Here is an 18,729-nt window from a genome sequence, read left to right as displayed (position 1 = left end):
CTCCCCTCAGCCATCCTCTTCCCTTCTCTTTTCAGAATGAAAAAACAGAACTATCTTAGACTAAAGGAAAGCCATGCTAGATTATTAGAGTATTTAAAGAGTATTTAATTCTGTTCCCCCTTTACTGTTTATCCCTAGTTCCAGCTCCTTTAATATACTTTCAAACCAGTAGCCCATAAACCTAGTTCCTTTTAATAACAATTGTGTTTTCTCCCCTGCTCAAATCTTACTGCTTTCCTGCCCTCCTCTTTATACTGTTCTTATTGTTCTAGGTCAGTGGTTTTCAACCGTTTCTCATTTGCAGATCTCTAAAAAATTTCAAATGGCGGTGCAGACTCCTTTGTAAATCTTAGACATAGTGTGCAGACCCTCAGGGTTCCGTGGACCCCAGGTGGAAAATCACTGTTTTCTGGTAATAACCTTTTGCAGAACCCCTTAGACAGTCTGCAGACCCCCAGGGGGGCATGAACCACAGGTTGAAAACCACTGTTCTAGGCTTTTGCCCTCCCTGCCATTCCCTCTCCTACCCACTTTCAATTTACAGGCTCTTTTCTCCCTCCTCCTCTATTGCTCCAACTCATTCTTATTCTCTACCCCTTTTCTGAGGCTATGAGGTGCAGACAGAAGACGAGCCAAACAATGCAGAGTTGCTGCCTGCAGTCTTTGCATTGTCTGATGCTTTACTGAGCTCCTCCTTCGTGGCGAAACCAGATCTCTTCCACTTGAAATTCAGATCGGCAGAACTGGTGCCAACGTGTGCACCGAGCGACCACAGGAGCATAAAAGAGCTAGGACAGCCAAAGTCCTGGCTCAGTTTACAAAACTGACTGAGAGGCCAGGAGATTTTCTATATGGCATTGTCACCCTCAGAGAGAAGGAAGAAGGAACACCATTGCTGAAGTTGCAAATGGCTTTGAATACTCACTAAAAGTGGTTGCCCCTCTGCTTGATTTTCCACAGAATGGCCCTGATTCTGATGACGCTGTCCTGTGCCCCGAAAACTGGCCACGCAGGACACTGGAAATGTTCCAAAATATCTTTGTGACTGACTCTACACCATAATGTGGCAACATTGGTGACATCATGATGTCATGCTAACACAGGAAGTTGACAAAAATATTAGAAAAAATAGAAGTAATCTGGAAACGCTGAAATGCCAAAGAAACCCTTCCCCTTCCTTCTCCTGTGATTTCTCCTCTCTCCCAATTTAGTTTTCCTTTGTAGCAGAAGTTAGGTGATTTTTGGCTTCCCTATCACAGCTGTCAGTTCACCATGTCCGAACCTGTTTAAGAGACACTGGTAAGTCTCTGTGACTGACAGAATGTGCTGATTCTCTGTACCAGTTACCTCTCCCCTGGTCTCATCTCTCTCTTCTCTCTAATTCCAGCTGTGTCCAGTCTTGTCTTCCTGCTGATGCACTGGCTCACTATGCTCAAGCTGCTTTGCTGGACAGAACACCACTTCCAGCAGAGGAGTTAGGCTTGGTCTACACTTACCCCCCAATTCGAACTAAGGTACGCAACTTCAGCTACGTGAATAACGTAGCTGAAGTTCGAAGTACCTTAGTTCGAACTTACCTCGGTCCACACGCAGCAGGCAGGCTCCCCCGTCGACGCCGCGGTTCCCCCGGTCGACGCCGCGGTACTCCTCTCGTCTAGCTGGAGTACCGCAGTCGACGGCGATCACTTCCTGGTTCGACTTATCGCGTCCAGACAAGACGCGATAAGTCGAACCCAGAACTTCGATTCCCAGCCGCCGAACTAGCGGCTGGGTGTAGACATACCCTTACTGAAGTGCCTTGATTCAAACTAGTGCTTCCTTATCTCTTTGTCCCAGGTATGTTGATGCTAACAGAGAGAGCTCAGTGTAACCGCAGGGAGACTAAACCCTGAATCTTTTAATTTGCCAAAACAAAGGGATATGAGAACCCAGATACTTTACTGGGCATGCACTGCCACAGCAAGTTACCTCTACTTTTTTTTTTTTTTTTTTATTAAAGAAAGGGAGCACTTTAACCATTGAAGCCAGGAAGATTTTGGAATGGGATGCACATGCTTCTATCCCCTTCTCTTCTCCCCCCTTAACTCTGGTTATCTAAGCTTATGTTAATAGATCAGTCAGTTTATTCTGAGTAATAGCTTTCTGCTGTAATTTAAAGACTCATACTTCAAGAAAAGTGAACCCAGAAAGGAAGTCTACACTGATAAGAATTGAAATTCTGATATTTTCCATATGTGCCAAATATATTTTCTCCAAAAAAACACAATGAAGTACAGATTACTTTGTAAAGAGTTCAGAAGGTCTTTGCAGCCAACCTCATTCTCCAACCACCAAAAAAGAAATACTCAACAAGAAAAAACATTCAAACGACAAAATAAGATGGGTTAGCGTATGCACCGGGGCCAAACTTTTTTGTCTTTTTTAAACCACATGCTAATAAAATATTTCTTACTACTGCTAATAATATTTTAAACAAAGTTATGGGTCTTCAAAGCTTATCATATAAAAACTCAGTCTTATTTCTGACTATTTTTTTAATTTTTTTAAAGTTTTCCATGTGTAATTTCTGATATTACAAGCCCTTTATGTATGCTCCTCCCTACACTTTTAGTATGACAGGCCCTCTGGGAAACTCATTGTAGGCTGTTCCTTGTCCTGGACACCAGACATGTTGATGTTCACATCTCTCTCTTGCATGTTCAGAATCAATATACAGCTATTCTTCACACCACCCTCTAAATATGCTTGAAATTTATTTTGCTCTCATAGTACTTATTTACTTGTTCATACTAGCTCTTGAAAAAGTATTTGTTAATATGGTGCTAAATGCCAGCTAAACCTAACGTTTAAAAAAATAACCGTTGAGGGGAAAATTAAATTTAATGTAGCTTGTTTTATAACCAGGAATAACTTGGTGGAGTCTGAAAAGAAAGTTATTTTACATGTGCACATTACTACATTTAGACTGAGATATAACAGAGGAACTATGATTCTCAATTCCTACCACTATTTGTCTGTATGTGACATTATATCACACCAGTTCATCTTGAAAATATTTTTGTTTTTCATATACTAGGCAGATTTCAAAACATGTGAAAACAGAATTTTCTTAGAAGACTTAAAGTTGGAAACATGATATGAAGCAATCCAAAGCTAGCTTGGAAAAAATCCAGAGAAATAAAGTTCAGCTGATTTGAAGTATTCTCCTAATTTGAAACACAAAAACAATGTACTACAACCTTTTGTTTACTACATAAGCGAGAAAAATAAAAAGGATCTAAGAATCAGATTTAAAGTTTTTTTCACCCGACTCTGGGCAACACTTGGAACACAATGTTAAGATAATGAATGAATCTACCCTGGGGCTTTTAAGTTCTCCCAAAGTAACTTGACTTGTTGGAAGAGGTTAGGACTTCATGCATATCTGAAAGTAATCCACACCAGCGGAAATCAATGATCAATGGACTAAATGGATGAAGAGTGAATCTGAAGAAGTAAGAGACGAATAAAGGGGTTTCTGCAATATTCTCACTCTTCCCTTACCACCCTGATTCCTTGGAATCCCCATTGGTGATCTCTTGGAGTTTGCAGATGATTGTCTTTCATAAAATGAAAGCCAGTTATCACTGGTGGATCCGCAGGTAGCTAATGAGACCGATCCAGGATCCACAGATCTTGTCGCAACTGGGGCAGACATTTCCCAATGGAAGGGGCAGATCTGGATTGCTGAGTCTGGGTGCGGCACGTTCTTTCCTCCTTTCCCGTTTCTCCGTTGGATCTCGAAATACCGGGATCCTTGCCACCATGTCCTTTTCCATTTTGGTCTGTCGAGCGCTTGGGTTTCCCATGAGTTTGTCAATATTGCACTCCTTCATGTTGGCTTTAAGGGTGTCTTTGAAGCATTTTTTTTTACCTGCCGCTTGTCTGTTGAGCGTTGGCAAAAAATCCCAATAAAAACCAAACCAAACCAGAGAAGACTCATTGAATTTGGCAGTCTCTAGATAGGACTGGAACAGGGATGAAGACTCAACTATCCTCTCATCCGTGTCCCTTTAGGACAAGGTTGAAGCAGAAAGACAGTGAAAATACCCCTATATCATCCTGCCGATCTACTTCCCATATATCTAATTATCTTGATTTTTATACCACATTCATCTCCTTGGGACCGTCACTATGAGGTACCTGGTATTTTGCTGAGCAGAAGAATTCAGTGCCCTGCATTGTCAGGCTAAAATTACCCACTATGCCCTATGTTCAAATACACTTTTTTCATTCCACTAAGGTGATTATAAAGCCGCTGATTGGCCCATTTACAGGTGCTTACCCTCTCTGAGATCTCTGTGGACAAATGGCGGTGGAGAGAAAAGTAGCAAGATGAGGGTGCCAAAGGAAAGGAGGAGATAGAGGGGGAGTGATAAGGGCATGGAGGTGAGGAAAACAAACAGAAATAGTAGAGGCAGAGACTCAAGAGAAAGGAGTCAGAAAAAGTCCTCCCCTATTTTCCCCATCAGAAATAGTGCCCACTTGTCAGAAATAGATGGGAAATGAAGCACTAAGGCTTCTTCAAGCAAGATAAATAGAAATGGGGACTTTTTTGGGACAAATAGTAAATTTGCTGAAAAATACATCTTTGAGGGCACTGAAACTTGCAAATTTGGATCAATTCACCGAATACTTTCATCTGGATTTTTTTTTTTTTTTGAAATGTCAAAACAAAACATTTTGACACTTCGGAAACGAACCATTTCAAACATATCGTTTCAAATCAACCTTTTATTTAGAAAATTTCATTCCAGACAGACATTTAAACATTCCCCTAGAGCCAAGCAATTTTTTGTTTGTTTTTTGTTTTATTTCAGTGAGGAAAACTGGAAAAAAAAAATCAGTTTTGGTTCAAAACAAACCTACTTTTTTATTTTTCATATCAGCCACTGAACCAAAGAAATCAATTATTCACTCAGCTCTAAGTATGAACAGGCCAAGTCATTACAGACAAGACTGACAGCAACACTTAGAGTTAAGACTGCCTGACGCTTTCCATTATGAGACCTCATTTTCAGTTGTTTATAACTACCAAACTTCAACCATTCAGGCTGAAATTTTCCATGCTGGGTGTCTGCCACAGGCTGAAATTGTAAGAAAGTTTCAGCAGAAAGAATTCTGTTATTTGCAAGAGTAAAATTAGGGAAAATAAATTGGTTTTGCTCAAGTTAAAAAAAAGTCTTACAAACATTTTTCTTGATAAGCGCTAGCACCTTCATCTATTGAAATAGAGATTGAAATTTGGCCCTGTTGGGGGGGGGGGGGGGAGCAGGGGAGGGTGTCACCAAGGAGTTAGACAATTGCATTTTGCTGTTCCAGTGAAAATCCATCCAGACTTGGCCAAGTTGTTAGCTTCTGAAAACCATTATTTGCACAAGCTCAGTAGAGGCTTGTTAACAAAATTCTTGGCAACATAATTATCCAAACATTCTGTCTGCATTGAGTGTGTTCCATCCTGGGGCTGTAGGGGCCAAGCAGGACTTTGTCTGCAATTGCTCCTCCTGGCAACCTGGGGATGCTGTAACACTGAGCACTTTGCAGACAAGTAAACTGAAGAACAGTGAGTGTAAGTGACTTTTTCAGTGTCAGAGAACACATCAATGGTAGAGATGTGCATACAACATAAGTCTTGAGAAACTACCCTTTGCCTAAAGAAGGAAAGGAACACTTTAGGGAATCACAGGTGTATGTATGCATTTCAAACAGGATGACATTAAGAAAATGAAATTTCAGCTGAATGCCATGAAAAGCCTCCTAGGACCAGTATAGGCCTCATTGCTGGGGATATTTAAAGCTAAACAAGACAAAGCACTAGTAAGTATGCTATCGTGCAGTGAGCAATCCTGTACTGCCAGAAGTACTCACTATTTGATCTTCAGTAATAGTTTTATTTTTTAATCTGCAATGCTTGGGATATTATTAAGCCAAGCAAGCACCTTCTTATAGCGGACATCTAAAAGGAACTCTAAATAGATTTGTTGCAACATCCTCTTTGTTCTGCATCTGAAACTATTGCAATATTCTTTTTAATCATCTTACCTCCAAGTTATACAGATATTTGAAGTGGTTTTCCTGACTGGCAGCTTTTCTCACAGCCTGAGCCAATTCCATAGCTCCTCTACCGCCAGCTGACCAGTGATTGCAGGGCACTGCATCAAATGCTCCAGACTGTTTTGCAATCTCACAGACTAAATCAACTTCAGCATGGGAGTCAGTTCTGCCAACCAAAACAGTTCTATGTCATTATTTTGTTTATTTACTCTTGTACAGCCTTATTTGTTAAGCAATGCTCTGTAGTTACAGTTGTGAAACAAGTTAGTTATGGAAATCATACAATTATTAAATGTTTATAAAACCCCCAAATGTTTTAAGTACATTGAAGTAGGACTATTTCATTTAAATAAGTATTACAAATCACATACAATACCAATCTATATTTATGCGATTTGAAAACCTCTAAAAGAGGCAGCTAAAGGGGTTTTTAAAATGTTTATATGCCTCAGGATGTATAAAAAGTTTGATGAATTTACTTTTTTTTTTTAAAATCCTTTCTACAAGTCAAATATAAACTTTCCTCTCATTCCTTTAAAAGCGTCTCTCTTCATGCCATGTAACAAATGTAAATAGGAAGTGCCCTAAATGAAACGCTGAAAATTACCTTACAGTTTTCTGAATTTTAAAATATTTTCAGGACTGAACAAGCATATTTAACTACGTCACAACACCAGTAGAATCTTTGTAACTCTTTTAAGTGGTATATGAAGTTAATACTGATTCCACTTCCTGGATTTTCACCCAGCTGTGAGTGGTAATATATTTAATATACTATATGAAGTGCGGAAGTAAGTGATTATACCTAGTGCAAAGACAATGAGCTTGATCTTTGGGGTCTACTAGCATGAGTAAAGGATGGATTGACTTACTTGAAGACATTTAGAGCAACTACAACAGGAACTCCAAAGAGTTGAGCAATCTGAATTTGCTTCTGTAGATTACAACAGCCATCAGCTACCAGCTGGAGATTCTACATCATTAAACAAACAAAAAAACAAACAAAACAGAAATGGCAAGATGTGTCGCATCTTTTCTAGCCAAAGAAATTTCCAGAAATTACAACAAACATGGTTAGTTATTATTTTTATATTTATGGGTAACCTTTATAATAGGCTTCAGACAAAATACTTTTATGTATCCTATTCATTCCGACTTCAGTAGCAGCAGCCACCGCATTTACATAACTGAGCAGGGTCCAGATCTTTTACATTTGAGCATGCTGCCAGATTGCTCCCTTCTGGGACACAAGCAAGACAGAGCTGCTGCCCACTGGCTGCCAATCAATAAACAAGATGCCAGAAAACATCTGTGGGCTGGTTGACATTGGCAGTGGTGTGGACTGCTGCCAGTTTCCCCCCACTCTAATTCGTGGCTCCATCTAAAGGAGTTACACAGTAATACAATTCATTAAGACATTTGCTGCAGAAGCTTTCCATCACAGGACCGGCGCTATCTCATCTGGTTCCTCCTAGGATCCTTTTTCACCACATATCCAGGCCCAGGGAGGACAAATGGAAGGAGGAGATGGACTAGCCTTCTCATTCTCCTTCCAAGCTCAAATGCAGGGAGAGTTCACTCAAATCAAAATCCTTTGTGTGATGCCACTTACCTTGTGAGATTGCACTAATGTGGGCATTCTATTAAATGCCCAAATACCAAAAGCTTCCCAGAGAGGATGGTTGACAGGGATGCTAGCTGACATGAGGCCCCATTCAACTCCCACTGAAGTGAATGGAAAATCCCACTGACTTCAGTGGGAGGCGGTTTAGGCCCATAGAAATGTAGATCATAAGCCTCTCAAACTTGGGACATTTAAAATACAAGACATGCCCACTCAGACAGCTCTCTCTTTCCCACACATGTGAACATACAAGCATACAGTCCAGGTGATTTAGTACTGTTGAGTTTCTCAGGTTGTTCCATCCTGTTCTTTACTTAGAGGTTTTAGGCTTTGCCAACCAAGGCTGTATACTGATTTTCCATGGAAAAGTACATTGGAATATAATTTGCCCATCATGTAATGTAAGGACGGATATAAAAATATTTTACCTTCATTAATCCCTCCATTCCTGAATCCACTGTTTAGAACTACTATATGAGAACTAGGTATTATTTGTATGAGCCAAACATACCATGGTAATGGTTTATAGAAGTGAAGTGGTTGGAAGATTTCTATATCAGAAACACATACTAAACCTAATAATAACCAGGTTGCAAAACTGTAATTAAAAAGAAGTAGACAGCAGCTAAAGCACAAGTAATAGGCTATACATAGGTTTTATCCACAAAGATGAAACAGAGCCCACACATTGATTCTTTAAACATGTATAGCCTATGTTTGAGTTGTGCCATCTTGCTGTCTAACCCCAGGCATGAAGAGCAGGATTAATATTAAGCCTTAGAGTCAGCACATTATCCTAACACATGAGACTGGACATGACACACTATTTTGAATGTGTTAAAGAGCCTCTTCCTGTTTCATTTCCTAGGGCCATTTGTTTATGGTTTTTTTTGTATAAGGTGAGGCTTGGAAATAGTGGCTCCCTGTCCTTAACATGTACAGATATATATATAGACAGTTCAATTCTTGGTACACTCAGTTTATGTTTATAGTTATATAAATGCCACACTATTACTTTCTGTAGATTTTCATATATACTTTAATTTTACTTACAAATGTCAAGGGAAGGAGGAATAGAAAAAGGGAAAGAAATGCCAATATTTTTAGCCCCTAAATTGTAAAGGGCCTTAGGCATGGATATTAATCTCTCCGTAGGTAAATAAAATACTTGTGAAAAAAGATAACTGAACACACACAATGAGTAATCAGGTTCCTTCACATGGTAATGACACAAGTAGATCCCTTAATGGGCATCTTGGTTAGTCCATGAATTCAGATAACATACCAAGAACAATTTTCATCTCCTGAAACTTGGAAAGTTAAAGAAGTTTCCACAACATTTTACTATAGTTAACATATTTGTCTGATAATCTGAATTCAAGTGTAATTGTTTTGATGTAAATAGAAAAACACAATTTTTAACCTGAAACAACTTTTGATCAAGGAAAAAAGGAGACTACACTTCACAGTGGCTCTCTCTCATAAGAGTACTGAAGTGAAATAGAGTTCCTTTGTAGGTGGCTCAGCTCTCCAATTCTATAGTGGTGGGTGCTCTAGAAATATCGGAGAGTTACTCAATTGAAGTAACTTCCAAGGTCAAAGATATCTAACACTAGGAAATGGCTTCTTAAGTCTGAACACTACCACTGCTATCTTACTATGATATTGCACCCAATCCATACAACCGAGTAAACAGAGATTTTCTTCCCTTTGTAGGTATTTTTCATATTTATTTTTAAATTGTATCATAAAACCTCAATCAAGAAGCGCTTGTTGCATCTACTGCCTGCATCTAAACTCGCCACTCCTCTTGCTTTATTGTTTGCAAAGTAACTGGCAACTGTGTTGTTTTAGATCTTTTCAAATCAGAACTTTATAAAAAGGACAGGATTAAGTTTTACAGTAATTGCTCTTACCTCTTCTGTATATTCTTTCTTAAGAGGGGCACCAGCAGTTACCTGAAATCATAAGCAAGTAAAATTAACAATCATCTAACAATATTAGTCAACTACCTGCCTGGTCAGGAATATAACTTTTTAAAAACTTTTGTACTCCAAAACATCACACGCATTGACAATACTAAATAAGACAACTACCGTCCTTTCCAGCAACAAAAGTTCAGTACAACCACAGACCATAGCCTTAGAGAAAGTTACAGCTGTACAAAGTGAATGGCAAAATTTATCACCTCCCCCCGACCCAAAAATAAGAATTTATGTCTTCTCAGTTTATTACAGCAGTGACTCGGTGTCAGGGCTTTCTTAAAAAAAACAAAACAACCAGTTATGATCAGAAAATTACTATGAAAAAATGGCAACTGGTTACTCAAGAAATCGGTTCTCTGTGTGCATTTTAAATCCTATCTGCTGATTTTGGTGACAAAATGAATTTTTACAACTTTACACAATGTTTGTATTCTAAGGCTAATATAGCTATTGAGACAGATATAGCAATTTCCTCCAATATCCTTGGGAGACCTTCTTGAATTAAGTATCTTTGGCAGCCATCATATTGAATGGTTTATGTATTATTGTGGGCTGGGATTGTATGTAACCTTTTGACAGGGGAGATGTGACAGATGTGAGACCTGGGGATTCAAAGGACTATGCTGAACAACGTTCCAGACAAGAATGGACTTTTGGATCAAAATGTGTGAAGTCGTTTTCCTGGGGAATAACTAGGAGGAGGTGAATGCAAATTCCTCACCTCCCATTATGCAAAAATCCAGCCTTTTGAAGTGCCGCCCTGAGAAGTGAGCCACTGTCTACTGATCAATATTACATGCAGTCAAGATCAAAGGGCCAAGCTGTATAAAGGAAAGACTGATCTATTCCTGGGGGTTCTGGCTCTGAAACTGAGACAGTTATGAACTTGTAACCATGGGAAAACCCAGTTGTGAGATTCGAAGGATTGACACCTTCCAGAGCCTGAGGCTGGAGTTGGGAGAACCTCTGGTAAACTTTTTAGCATGTGTGTAGATTCTTTTATTGTTTTGAATATGTTTTCTCTGGAATGCTTTCACCTTAAGAATAAATGAGCTTGCTTATGTCGTTAGTAACATATAACTTGGTCAATTATGCTGTTCACAGCCTTTAAAGAGAAAGCAAACCACAGATGTGGCTTGTTTAGGTAGTCTGGCTTGTTGGGAATATCACAGTGTAGGCAGGGAACTGAAGCCTGGAAAAACCCTGGTCAGGAGGGAGAGAGACATGGGTCTCTGCCCAAGAGATGTGACACCTGAGAAGCCAGGTGCCTAGAATGGGTGCCCCTGAGGGACCATGGAGCGGGAATACAGATGCAATTGCACTGAACTGTGACAGCTACAGGAGAGTGAGCTGGCTTTGCTCCTGGCTTGGGCATCTACAAAACTTTAACTAGGTTCTGACTGTAGAATCCTACTTAAAAAAAAAAAAAAAAAAAAAATCAAACAATGAGATGCTCACCCGGACTGCAGTCACTTTACACTGGGCAAAAGTGCTGGAGTAGCATAAAGAGGCCCCCCTGCATCTGCTGAAGGAGGATTCTCCCATTGCTGGAATTGTGGAAGACTGCCATATGCTGCCTTCCAAGGAACCCTGGAAAGTTCTGGTGTGAGGAGCATGCCGAGGGCCGGGGTGCAGTGCTGCAGCCCAGGGATGCTGCTATTACTTATACAGCTCTCAGGGGCTGTCTAAATTACATCGGGGTTGCTATCCAACCATAAAAGAAAGAAAATATATACTGTTTCCAGGAATTGGAAACACTGCCTTTCCTCCAGCCACATGATTAGTGTACAGATTTAGGTATAAAGTTACTAAATAGTTGATCGCAGGTGACACAGATGTTGTCATCTTTCATATATATAAAGCACACAAAGGCGGCGGAAATCTGTATTAACTAGCTGACTGAGAGGACAGCATCCCAGCACAGAGGGCATAAGCAGTTGACAGCAGGAATGGACACAGCACTCTTGTGGCTGATGGAACCGTGCCTTGTGGGCAGCTGCAAATTAGAGCAACACTAAGGCTGCTCTACATGATTCCTTGGGACCAGACTGGCAGCACAAATATCAAGAAGTCACAAAGGTTTGGTTTATACAGTCACTTTTATAGCTAACATTCCAGACCTATGATTTGGCCCATTCTGTCCTTGTACAGTATATTGTGTGGGGCAATCTACAACGTACATTTGTGAAAGACAAGGGTTAGATAAAATCAATACATAGTTAGAAAGGGCAGGTTTAAATTCCCCTTTTGCTAGACTGAATGAAAATTTTCACCTCAACGTACTATCATGAAATTTATGGAGGAACAACATGTCAAAAGACAAAAGAGCTGTATGTGCTGGGTGAGAATGATAGACAGGTAACACTATGACAACAATATTTTGGGTATTTAATCTTAGAAAACTTGGCACCAAAACGTATGAATAAGGGAAAATCTCAGCACTTATTCTCTCTGAGATGATTGGATATAAGGAAGGCTCTGTGCATTCCACAATTCTGTGGTTGTAGAAACAGCTCTGGAATTTGCCCCCAATATGAGGCTCCACAGAAAGTTGTTTCCCTGGCAGTATCAGATCCTTTCAGAATGCTGGGCAGAAAAGCTGACGCATGTTGCTAGGCTTTCAGTGTCTTTGCCTGGTTAGTAGAGCGCCAGTCACTCATAGGAGTACTCCTGATTCTGCCTGATTGAGTGAGGAGTGCCTCTGTGATTAGCAATCTACAAGACCCGGCTTGGGCCCAAGCAGAGGGAGTGATATAGTGGGGATGGGGGAACACCATACATTCATTTGTATCAAGTGGCTTGGAAAAGAAAAGGAGTCAACCCTACGGGGGAGAGAGGGAGGAAGTTCCCTCCACCTCAGTGGCAAAAGCCACAGGCCTTCCAGGCACAAGACAAGAGTCTCAAAACTCCCTGATTCCACTAAGCACACTGCAATCTGAATTCCTCTCTCCCCCTCAGCTGCCAAGCTCTCTGGCTCATAACAACCCTGCACTCATAGTGACCATGCACTTAGGTATTAACACCACTGAGATTTACAAATCACTATTTTAAGAGGCATGGGAGAGAATGTATATAAATAATTTTTCAAAGGATTTTTAAAAAATATAAATAAACTTCACTCCCTTTTCTAAGAATTAGTACTTCTTTATAGCTATATAATCCTTACTCATTTGGTTTGAGTCCTATAATCTCCTAGGGAAATTCAGGAATGGACATCAGTGTGATGAGGGAGTTTAGGAAGGAGAATTTCTAAACAACTGTTTACATTAAGAGCTTTTCTAGCCACTTTTAACATTCAGAATTTTATACATATTTCAAATGTTAATGACAATGTTTCAGGTTTATCATTTGTGTTCCAAGAAAGGTGCAGATACTTACATTTGGCCCTCCTCCGTGCATTTTCAAAGCCCTCACTGTAGCAACAAGCACAACCACACTGGGAACTAAGCCAGATGCTCTGCATTTGATGTTGAAGAATTTCTCCATCCCAATGTCAGCACCAAAACCAGCTTCAGTTACTGTTAAGGATAAAGAATTCAGTTAAAGGCAAGGGACGCTTCACTTTATTCTAGTATGCCGCATACTTTTAAAATTGCAACTGCATTCGTTTTGCCAGACCTCCAGAGTTCTATTTACATGACTGATTTTGATTAACTTCAACCATTTACTGCTCACAATAAGTTCTCTTTTTCCTGACAAGTACAATATGTCACCCAAGTGTACTGCATAAAAAAGTTAAGTAAAATCTTTTAGTAGCATCCAGTCCTGTGTTACAACTATTTTAGTGTAGTTATGTACATTAAAATACTTCTAAAAAACCAAACAAACCTTCCCTCTATTATTCCCCCTCACATATTTTTACTAGATAGGGGTGGACCTGGATCTGAAACCCCTTGAATTTTGGAATGTTTAATCCAAGTCTGAAATGTGTGGCTCATCTCTAGCTTTTACAGAGCAGACATGCAATTTCAAAATTGAAAGACGGGGTTATTCACAATCATCTGCTCTCAGACAATGTTTAAACAAATACAATACTAAATACCTATAAAATCATATTGATATTGTGCAGTTGAACAATGAGAGTAATTAATCATTGGAACAATTTACCAAAGTTCGTGGTGGATTCTCCATCACTGACAATTCTTAAATCAAGTGTATGTTTCTTCTAAAAGATATGCCCTAAGAATTATTTTGGGGAAGTTCTATGGCCTGTGCTATACAGAAGGTCACACTAGATGATCACAATGGTCCCTTCTGGCCTTGGAATCTATGAAACCATTAATCTACGAGTTAAAAATATCAAAGGGAAAATGTCCATATTAGATGAAATAATGATATTGTTGTGACTCTTGAGCCATTTGCACTAGTTTCTTCCCCACTTGCCATATATTCAATTGCTTCAAACCTGGTGGGGTGCCAGGTTCCCTGGGATACCCACATCCCCAGCAGTCCATAGAGACAGCCAAGCTGCATGGGAGCAAGCTAATAAGTTCTGTTCCATTCCCGCCCGTTCCACTACAAATCAGTAATGATTCTGCTCCTTGAGTGCCCTTCCCCTGAACTTCTCCATCATCCAACAGACTCCATTCTTTGGGATCGTCTCTTACCCTTAACTCTTAATAGAGACACAACAGATCTTGAAGTCTCCCAGCGAGACATCAAAGCAACATGCATGACTCTCCATGGCTTCCCAGTTAGTTGTGTCCTGTTGTATTAAAAGCTGGATGGGAATCCCCAGAATTCAGCAGAGGGGGACACCTTTATTTGTTCAGCTATGCATCTACGACTCTTCATCCTCCTAAGTCCTCTTTCCCTTCAAATGCTGAAATACCTAAACTCAGCATTTTACAAGTGAATTGAACCCTGTACAATGCGAGAAAGGTTAGGTGTGAACAATACAACTACGGACAGGATGGATTCTCTTATTTTAAAGGCCAAAGAGGGAGAAACACAAAGTCAAGTACGTCAGAGCTTGACTTCTGTGTGAGGAAGGAAACAGGATGCAGTAGAAAAGCTGCTGGGATGAAGGCTACCAACTGCAAAGGAAATAAAATGCAGAATAATGAGAAGATTAAGTAATGTGCCAAACTCTTGTACTTTGAATCCTGTTTGTGCTCAAATAATCAGTGCAATCACTTTTATATTATTTCCTGCTTTCAAATCAGTGTGCCAATTAAAAGATAAACAAATAGAGGCCATGGGGACTTAGAGGACAATAGGGGACTTCAAACTGGTTTTAGTTTAATGATTACAAGTTTAAGGAAACCATTTAACCAGCTATTATGAAAAACTATTAACTTAAAAGAACGCAATTATTGCTTTATTTCAGGGTTATAATTTATATTGTGTGTTTTGTCTCTAAAACAAAAGTGCAATCAGCTGTTACACATGAAATGTTAAGGATTTTCAGCAAGAAATGAATATACAATAAATAACCCCTTGCTACGCCATGGTCGTGACAAGTAATGGACAAAACTATGCTTAACAAACAGAAAAATAACGGAAAGTCAATTACACAGTATGAAGTACAATATCAAATGGTCAGTCAAAATTTGTTTCTGGAAAGGTGACTTACTTACTGCCTGACTTTTTTACAAGTAGAAATTAAAAAATCATAAAGAGCTTATATTTTAAAACTCAGTGAATCTTGCATTAGGATATCCAGTAAAAAACAGGAAATGGTACTCTTTATGAATGTGCTTCTTTTTGAACTAGTTCCAGTCCTCCAAAGGTGATGAGATGCAGCACAATAGCATGGTTGTCACTTTTCATTCTCTCAGAGGAAACAGCCTAGGTGGCCACTTTCACGGGGTTCACAAGTTTTGTTTTTCAAATAAAATACTCAGGATGGCAGTTTTAAACTAAAGAAAGCTTAGACAGTCTCTAAAAATCATCACAATAGATTATTGGGGCCACTAGTACAAAATGGTGCAGTGCAGCTCCTCAACAACACAGGCTACCATGCACACATTACACCTGTTTGTTCTCTACACTTGGCTTCACATGGAATACTGAATCAATTCGAAGTCTCAACCCCATCTTCAAAGCTCTCCATGGCCTGGCCCAGGATACCTGAATGACCATCTAAAGCTCCAGGATGAAGAACGTGGTCGACAATTTAGCTCCTCTGGCAGAGTAAAGCTCCTCTATGTGGGAGACAGAACTTTCTCTGGGGATGGTTCGATGCTGTGGAATGAACTCCTTCGGGAACTAAGGACCATCAAAATCCTCACCACTTTCCACTCCAAGTGCAAGGCACATTTCTTTGACCTTGCCTCGTCTAATATAAACAAGTAGCAACAGGCATATTTATTTAATAAAACAACAAACCAACCTATCAAAATAAGACATTCCACTCCCCTGCTTCTCCCTTTGGGAAGATGATGAGAGAAAAACAACACATGACTGAGTGGTAGTCATGTTGCTTAATGCACTACTGAAAGGTGCTCAGATACTATGGTGATGAAAGTGCTATAAGAACCTATATAAAATAGAACAGAACAGAATTATGGTTTTAGTAAAGGAAGCTAAATTAGAATAATCCCAGATTTTTCATTTTCATTTCTTTCATTTAAAAAAGCCCCTGTTCTTTGTTGTTATTGATTTATTGTAAAACTCCTACAGTGGGATTTATAATAAACATTTGAAAACAGATTTTGGGACAGTGCACATTATAAATGTGTGCAACAGAACGGTCTGAAGCAGCTTTGACCTTTGATTAAAAAAAGTTGATTAAAAAAACATTTAGAATGTCTATTACTCTATTTTTTAATATCTATACCTTTGACCCCGTAAACAATGAAGCATCTACATACATTTTCCATCACATTACTGACTGCTCACATGTGTAAAGCTTACTTTTATTTAATAAATAATTAAAAACAAAAACAAACAAACCAAGACACACTACTGCACATGTTTCTTCCTCTGGGGAGAGGATGAGAGAACAAACACCACATGACAGAGATTAGTCATGTGGCTTAATGCACTACTGGAAGGCAGTCAGATATTACAGTGTATACAGAATACAATAGTATATAGAATTTTGGATTCCTTTTTCAAGAGAACAGAACTCAACAGCTGTTGTAAAAGCTACACTTTTTATTTAGACTTGCTATAATAAGGTTAACGTTAAAAGAACATTAGTTGAAATGGTCTATAACCATCTTAACTGCAGCTCAACTTCTTTGAGACGATATAAGGCTGGATTCTTGTTTGCACTAAGATCTCTTTAAATTGCTCTGTCAGCGTAAATGGACCTCAACCATAACCTGGGTATAAAAGCAATTTACTCCCATATTAAGGCTTCTTTACACTTGCAGAAAGGGGCCCTATTGTAAAGGGGCCCTATTGTAAACAAGAATCAATCTATTACTGGAATGCAAACTTTTTCTGCGAATATTTTGTTGCTTAATTCTACTCTAAATTTTATATTGCGCCACTAGTAATATTTGAGACCTGTTATTAGAGAAAAAAAATGAACATATACAATTTAGTAATATAAAGGGCACTGAGATCCTATAGGGATAATATATATCAGGGATTGGCAATGTTTGGCCCGCAGCCCACCAGAGTAAGCCCCCTGGCGGGCCGGGCTGGTTTGTTTACTTGCCGCGTCTGCAGGTTTGGCCGATTGCGGCTCCCACTGGCCGCGGTTCGCCGCTCCAGGCCAATGAGGGCTGCGGGAAGAGGCTTGGGCCGAGGGATGTGCTGATCACGGCTTCCCACAGCCCCCATTGGCCTGCAGCGGTAAACCGCGGCCAGTGGGAACTACGATTGGCTGAACCTGCAGATGCGGCAGGTAAACAAACCGGCCCGGCCCGCCAGGGGCTTATCAAACGGCTAAAACAGGTTCAAATAACAATGCTTTTTCTATTTTGCTTAAGATTCATCTAATGATAATCTAAAAAGCAGGTACATTTTAATATAGTGCAAGTAACTTAGAAGAGGATTCCACTCTAAATTGGGCCAAGCCCAAAATAGTGAATTATATGGGACCTTAGACAAATCACTTAATTTCCTTATACCTTGGTCAATTCAGCTACCAAAACAATTAAAAAGCAAAACATACTTACTCAGGAAAGAGATGCAGTACGTAAACCAAACACCGCAGAGGGTTTGGCCAAGGGGAGAGAGAAAATCAGAGAAAGCTCAGAAACATGTGGAGACAGGAAAAAGGATAACAACAAGAATTTTTGTGGGAGAGGTATAAAAGAAAAACCAAGGGAAATGATTATTTTCCAACTTTCTGCAAAGTAGGTACTTGTCACTGAAGTCTATAATTCCACTTTAGGGTGGGGATCGGTATGAGCAAACCTCTCTAATGGTTCCCTATCACGGTTTATGTCATCACCAGAATCCCTCAATGGAATTATTGCCTGGCTGTGCACAGTTGGGGATATTTTATTTCTTGTCCAGTATGAAGGATGTCAGAAAAACCAGAACAAACAGTGTTGTGGTTCCTGCACCTGATCAGATTTCATAGTCATGACCACTTTAGAAAAATAGTAAAGTTTCTTCACCTAAAAATACATTTATCATGCTATAACTAAATATGTAAAACAGTTCAATGTTAAGTGGTGCACACTAATTTAGATTTATGGACTGTAGGAGACCTTACAAAAAGAGCAACATTTGTAATCAGCAAGGCTACAGTGAAATTGTGACATGAAAGCTCATTTATTCCACAATAGAATTTCTTGTAAACTGAGGCTGATTTTAGATGAAACTAACTTCCCTTCCATCAGCATTTTCTATCAGCAAATCAAAATCAAAACAAAACATTTGTATTGGAAGTACCAAGTCAGAGACATAGACATGAGGCTAAGTTTCAGGACACAGAATTGTGAGCCTGAATTCCTGAACAATGCAAAAGGAAATGGAAACTATGAACTGCGAGCTGCCTTTTACTCCTCTGATGTAAACAGATCTGTTCTGGTGCAGCTGTCTGCTGGTAAACTCAGGAAAAGAAGAGTTCAAAGTCACAGGAGCACACGAACTTTGAACGTGGAGCTCAAGGCATGTTAG

At 39.5% G+C, this 18,729-nt stretch overlaps 1 protein-coding gene across 1 annotated transcript in view; it reads right to left on the bottom strand.

The window, feature by feature from the left end:
* The window catches only part of MTHFD1L (methylenetetrahydrofolate dehydrogenase (NADP+ dependent) 1 like), a 213,350-nt gene that overhangs the window by 74,150 nt on the left and 120,471 nt on the right, over nucleotides 1-18,729 (bottom strand). The window contains exons 21-24 of the mRNA XM_065400405.1: nucleotides 13,081-13,220; nucleotides 9,634-9,675; nucleotides 6,966-7,066; nucleotides 6,082-6,259 (exon numbers count right to left, since the gene is read on the bottom strand). Coding sequence (XP_065256477.1) covers nucleotides 6,082-6,259; nucleotides 6,966-7,066; nucleotides 9,634-9,675; nucleotides 13,081-13,220 — 461 coding nt within the window. The remainder of the gene's footprint in view (nucleotides 1-6,081; nucleotides 6,260-6,965; nucleotides 7,067-9,633; nucleotides 9,676-13,080; nucleotides 13,221-18,729) is intronic.

The sequence above is a fragment of the Emys orbicularis genome, chromosome 3, assembly GCF_028017835.1.
Source record: "Emys orbicularis isolate rEmyOrb1 chromosome 3, rEmyOrb1.hap1, whole genome shotgun sequence".
Classification (NCBI taxonomy): domain Eukaryota; kingdom Metazoa; phylum Chordata; order Testudines; family Emydidae; genus Emys; species Emys orbicularis.
Note: the sequence above shows the minus strand (reverse complement) of the source record. Positions and strands in the feature narration are given on the sequence as shown.